The following is a 6,508-nucleotide window of genomic DNA, read 5'->3' as shown; positions in this document are numbered from 1 at the left end:
AAGAAACATCACTAAAATGGATTTGCAATGAATTTGAAACCTTAAAAGAAAGAAAATGGTGTTGTAATCTTTCTATATGATAAAAGTTGAGGCCTTTAGCGGTTCGACTTAATGACACCAAATAATTTTTACAAAAATACTCATGTCTACTTAAAAAAAATCTGTAACTTACTCATAATTATCACATCTTATCCATTTTCAAAAGTTCAAAAATTGAAATATTATTTTTGACAAATCAAAGATTCATATATTATATATTTAAAAAAATTATATCTTTCCTATCTTTATTATTTTACACACACAACGCGTGTGCTCCGTCGCTAATTTTAATAAAAGATTTGACAAGAACACGAGTGCAATGCATAGAAACCAAACAACAATATATAAGGTTGTTTACATCAATTTGCATTGACTAATACTCGGACCAGCTGGCTAACACTTCGGCAAAATATAGGGATAATGCCCATTTTCGTCCCTCTTGTTTGTGACTTATCCAAAAATAGTCCCTCGACTTATCGGGCCGCTTAAATGGTCCTTCGTCTTTCATAAATTTTCCGCATTTGGTCCCTCCCGTCAACTCGACGTTAAATTTTCACGGTGATGAAGGCCCACATCCATATCTCACATTATAGCATATTTACTTCTCATTTATCCCAATTTTTGTTCCTCTCGTTTTTCCCCAATCAAAACCCTAGAACACAAAATCCAAATTTGAAGCTCCCAACGTTGAATCACGCAAAGGTAATTTCCAGAAGACATCACGCGCACTGCTGTCTAGTTGTTGTGGGCGAAAGAGGAGGACAAATCCGATCTATTTCTTCCAAGAAAAACTTCAATCAATGGTGGTAAATTTTTATTCACATTCGATTTCATAATTATCGGTTAATTATATTCTTAGGGCATGAAAACAGGGAGCAAGCTCTAGTTTTAGCTTATTGATTGATATTATCCCATTGCCAATGAACAGAGAAAGGGTACGACCCACCCCATTTTAAATGAACATATGTTTTTATTAATTATATAATCTGAAATTTTGGTTTTTGATTTATTGGATATTTAGAGAAAAACATATGTTGTTTTTGTTGGACGCAAACCTGACATCTACGAGAGTTGGGATGAAGCATACGCACAAGTTATTAAATTTGAAGACAATGCTCACAAATCATACTATAGTAGAAGAGAAGCTGTTGAAGCGTATGACGCATTTTTGAAAAGACAGGTTGCCGCAGCCGCTACTGCTATTGCTGCCGCATCCGCTACCGCTGCTACCGCTGCCGCCGCCGTCTCTTCCTCTAGTACCGGGAATAAGAAGAAATATTCAAGTTCAAATTCGAGACATGATGAAGCCTCTTCCTCTGTCTCTGGTACCTCTGCCTCTGGTACCGATTATGAGAAGAAGAAATATGCAAGTTCAACTTCAAGCCATGGTGAAAAAGTAGCTCAGCTACGAATTGCTCGACTGGAATTAGAACAGGAGAATCGTAGGCATGCTTCTCGAATTTCGGAGATAACTGAAAAGATGCGGCAGATTTCGGAATCCTTCTAGTTTATGTGTTTATGATGGTTGAAGTAGTTGTATGGTTATGTTTTGACAAGGTACTTGGTAGTTGCTCGAGCATATGTGGTTATTTATTGACTAGGTGTTTGAGAATTTTTTATTTTATGTAGTTGCTCGAGCATGTGTTTATGCTTGATGAATATGATTATTGACTTGGTACTTTGAAATTTTCAATTTGTATTGGCATGATGTTAGCAAGTTTAAGAAACTATGTTGTTATTGGTATCAATAAGCTTGGTGATTCACATCTCATTCTTGTCTTTCCAGTTGTTGTTCGTCTGCAACTTGTCGAAGGCAGACATTTACGTATTATGCTTGATGAATATGGTTATCATTGTGACATATTTTTTTGCTACAACGAAAAAAATATGTTGTGTGCGAATGTTTTTTTTCTTTCTGAAATACATATAAATGAGGATGTGACTTCAATAACAATTACCAAAACAAAGAAATCGCAAAATCGCAACCAAAACAATTAGAGATGAAACTGTCTTCTGGGAAACTGAAATCCAAGTTTCACAAAAAAGTACTAGTATCAAGTTCATACATTAACTTATGCAAACGTCTTCGCAAACGATGTAAATCGAAGTACAAGTTTTGACAAAAAAAATACTAGTCCCAAGGTAAAGACCCTCTTCGTAACCCATCAATAATCTTGGAACGATGTCATCACATTCACTGGATTGATGCTGTTGTTTTCTCCTTCGTAACAGGGTGATCTAATCGAGATCCGCTTGACTTTGTTGGTGGTGTCTTCTTTTTATCATTCAATGAAGCTCTTAGATGAGATAATGTCACGAAATTCTTTCCATTTTTCACAATGAAATCATTCTTCACCACTGAATTCACCTGGCACATGAATTTTTTTTTAAAAAATTAAATATAACCAATGAATATATACATAAAATCGTAGCATTTATAGCCCGAAAAAAAACAACATATTATGGTCCATTCTGGCACTGATCCTGACATGCTCTTTTCGAACAAAAATAATCAGCAGATTGATGTTGCTGTCCATTCCATCTACACCTCATTTTCTCAATGTTGAAACGGAAAATTCAAGTCTAGAACATGCACAAAGAGTATAACATCAATCTAGCATGATCCTATGTCATTCTTACATTTCATTCCTAGTTCAATCATCAAAGAACTAAGCTATAAACTCAAGCTACATCAAATATACTATTTACATCAAATTCAACTCATTCTTACATTTCATTCCTAGTTCAATCATCAAAGAATGCTCCTAGTTCAATCATAAACTTCAATATATAAAACACTTACATTGATTGAAAATACGGCCTTCGAATTACCAGAAATATTGATCCCACTTGCTTGTTGTCGTATAACCTGTTATCATCGATCCATACAGTAAAAACAGAAAGGAAATAAAATATTAGTGTCATATAAAACTAAAAATTCAAAAACACATCAACATAAAAACCTGTAATTTCTTTCGTTTCTTCGACGCCAGTTCATCACGCATTGCTGCCTTATCAGATATGAATCTTTCATCACCATCTCCTTCTAAAGCTTCATCCCAGCTCTCCATTTCATTGCATCCCTGTGGAGCTGACTGCATCTCACCAATATCCATTTCATTGTATTCTTCCAATGTTGTTTCATTTTCGTTTTGCTCCATTTCATTGCATTCTTGTGGGATTGCTTGTTCCTGTTCCACAAATTTACTTTGTGGTGATCTAGGTCTGGTACAACTTCTCTGGTTATGGCCAAATCCACCACATCGCTTGCATTTGTTGTTTCTTTTTATCTCTTTCAGCTTTGTTTGGTTTGAAGCTGGTACTTCATCAGGTTCCCTTCTTCACAACTTCGCTGGCCTACCAACTCTTTCCTTATAAACTGGTGGTAAGGGGGGGATTAAGTCACATGAAGGCCACAACTCTGGTCCATTTATTGGCATGATTGACCTTGCATAACATCGTTTGTATGCTTCAATGCTATAATAACGATGCACATAAGCCTCTGGATTTTCTCTTTTGCACCACATAGCACATATAGCATGTGGACATGGAATCCCAGTCATTTCCCATCTTCTACAGCTGCAACTCATTTTACTTAGGTCAACAGAATGCTGATTGCGTGGACCAGAGATCTGAAAATGCATCTCATCAGCCATCATCGGTCTAAACGTAGTCGCATCCTTGCAATTCTTTGCCATCACTACTTTAATCTTTGGGCATATTGCACCATCCCACTTCTCTGCCTTTGACCTGTTCAACTGAAATCTGACCATCAACATATTTCTAATCGATTCGAACATTGGAATTATTGCCTTCTCCCTAGCCTCTAAAATCATACTGTTGAAACATTCACACATATTGTTCAAAAGTATGTCACATTTGGGGATGGTGCTAAAGAATGCCTTGCACCAGTGATGTTCAGGTTTTTTGGCCAACCATGCATATGCATTTCCATCAATCTTCTTCAAATCTTCCATGCGTCTTTTGAACTCTTCAACTCTTGTTGCTCTTGCTGCAGCCCAAAGAGCATTTTTGATTGCCACACCTCTAAAACCAGCAGCTTTCATGTTGCTCAAGAGATGCCTAACACAAAATCTGTTTTCAGCATCGGGATACAAACTCTCGAAGGCAGGAATCAATCCTTTTTGTTTGTCGGACATAAATGTCCAGCCATGCTGATTTTCAAAGCCGATATCTTTATCTAACAACCGAAGAAACCACACCCAACTGTCCTTACTCTCTCCTTCAACCAAGGCATAAGCAATAGGAAAAATATTATTGTTAGGATCTAGGCCAACTGCCGCTAATAACTGCCCCCCTGTCTTTGTTTTCAGAAAACAACCATCCACACCAATCACGGGCCTACATGCATCCTTGAAACAATCTTTGCATGCCGAGAAACAAACATAAAGTCTTTGAAATCTTGGCCCATCATCATCTTCTGTCAATTTCAGAATTACAGAAGCACCTTCGTCAGTCCTCTTCAATTCAGAGCAATAATCTCTTATTCGGCTAAATTGTTCTTGTATGCTGCCCTCAACTAGTTTCATTGCTTTTTTCTTAGCCAAATAAGCTTGCTTATATGAAATAGTTGTGTTCAAAGTGTTTTCTACCTCGACTTTGAACTCGCTGGTACCTAACTTAGGATTTGACTTGAATTTCTTTTCAAAAGTAGATCCCAACCAGCCTGCTTTGATGCTTCTGTTCTTGCTGTGCCAATAGCAATTGTCATGCTCGGGGATAAATGTTTTTATTTGCCAACATGAGTCTTTATTCATTGGTGAACAAAGAATACACCAATTACAACCTTCATTGATGCATATACCACGAAGTCTTTTGTTGTCATTCTTTACAAACTTCACTGTACGTCCTCGTCTGATACAATGACTCTCTATTGCAAATTTGGCCTCATTCTTTGAACTGAATATCATACCGAGCTTCAAATCAGGATTTTTAGAATCTTCAATAGGGTCATACATTGGAAAGGTTGGTGCATCGTCCTCATCAGATTCAAGAGCACTCCCAAAACCATCACTTTCTAGACAGTCATAATCCCCTTCATCCTGCCCCATCCTAGACAGCAAGTCATCCGAAATTCCAACATCTTCCACTACATTTTTCCCTTTCAAATTTTCAGCAGCATGATTCTTCAGATTCTCCGCTAACTGAACTTCTTCCTCAAATTCAAAATCACTATCATGAAAACCATTTGCACCGTCTTGAGTGGTTGCATCTTTCTGATTATTTGTAGCTACTTCAACATGTTCCATGTAAACTTCAACTTCAAAGTTATGTGGGATATGATCCTTAATTTCAAGCACACCAACATCATTTTCCAAATATCTCCCTTTGGTTAAACTTTTCCCGAGCTTGTGCCAGAGCTTGAAACTATTCTCATCTGTAAATCCCAACTCTTTTGCATACCCACGAAGTTCAATTATCCCCAACTTATCCAGATCAACGAAGTCGAAGTATTCAATATTACCACCTTTGTACACTTTTTTTTTGCGAATTGTTTCCATCGTACCACCGTAATATAATTTTAGTGTGAAACATGTAGGTTCTCCCATCACACCTGGAAAAAATACAGGTACTGAATTTCAAACCATAATACAACGGATAAACTTTTTTTGCTAACTAAATTAATACTGTGTATAATAAAGTAATACAAAAATTAATATCGTGCAGAAAAAATTACCATAATTTGGCGTGAAACTCAGAGAATGGGTGCTCCGTCTAGCCATAATTTTGCAAATGCTGCTTATAAACTATTGAGAGATGTTTGCCTCCATGATATTCAACAGCAGATTGTTTCCTCTCATGTTGAAAATAAGGAAAATCACCTACACCGTAAACAAACTATTATTTTATATCATATAACAACAATTTAATTCATGAAATTTTATATCATATAACAGGCTGCCTAGAACATTTTTTTTGGCATAAACTAATACTAAGCCACAATTTAATTCATTAAATTTTCATGTTTGATATTATTCTCACTTATTACAATAACGGTTGTACTAGATCAAACATAGAGCAAAAAATACATGAATTTGATAGAAAACAGAGTAGAACAGTGAAAAAGTGGGTATCAAGGGACTCAATTCAGCAACCACCTCATCACCATTTCCCTTCAAGATGTATACCTATGGTAGTTCTGGGCTTCAATTGCCATTTTCACAAAAACCAAAGAAATCCTAACTCAAATTTCCATCAAGTAATTTCTGACTCGTGAGGTGTTAGCTAGAATATTCATCTCAGTCAAATTTAATCTGCAGCTTCTACCAAATAATTATATATGCAAGCATTTACCTTAAGCGAGATTTGGATTTGAAAGAGATGACCCGATCTTCTAACTCAGCTGGAAGAAATGGTGTGTTCTAGGGTTTTGAATTGGGGCAACACGTGATAAGAGTTAGAATTTGAGAAAAATGATAGAAATATGGATGTGGGCCTTCATCACCGT

General features: G+C 36.4%; 2 protein-coding genes across 2 annotated transcripts; both read right to left on the bottom strand.

Moving 5' to 3' along the window:
- Positions 1-2,158: 2,158 nt before the first annotated feature.
- LOC140867766 (uncharacterized) lies at positions 2,159-3,306 on the bottom strand. The gene is made up of 3 exons (XM_073272806.1): positions 3,003-3,306; positions 2,843-2,908; positions 2,159-2,407 (listed from the first exon to the last, which is right to left on the bottom strand). The coding sequence occupies exons 1-3, from the start codon at positions 3,198-3,200 to the stop codon at positions 2,234-2,236; spliced, it is 438 nt and encodes a 145-aa protein (XP_073128907.1). The 5' UTR covers positions 3,201-3,306; the 3' UTR covers positions 2,159-2,233.
- Positions 3,307-3,380: 74 nt separating this feature from the next.
- LOC140860657 (uncharacterized) lies at positions 3,381-5,937 on the bottom strand. The gene is made up of 2 exons (XM_073263663.1): positions 5,738-5,937; positions 3,381-5,614 (listed from the first exon to the last, which is right to left on the bottom strand). The coding sequence occupies exons 1-2, from the start codon at positions 5,781-5,783 to the stop codon at positions 3,381-3,383; spliced, it is 2,280 nt and encodes a 759-aa protein (XP_073119764.1). The 5' UTR covers positions 5,784-5,937.
- Positions 5,938-6,508: the final 571 nt, after the last annotated feature.

The sequence above is a fragment of the Henckelia pumila genome, chromosome 4 (genome assembly GCF_033568475.1).
Source record: "Henckelia pumila isolate YLH828 chromosome 4, ASM3356847v2, whole genome shotgun sequence".
NCBI classification, from domain to species: Eukaryota; Viridiplantae; Streptophyta; class Magnoliopsida; order Lamiales; family Gesneriaceae; genus Henckelia; species Henckelia pumila.
The sequence above is the reverse complement of the archived record's forward strand: the minus strand, read 5'-3'. Positions and strand labels throughout refer to the sequence as shown.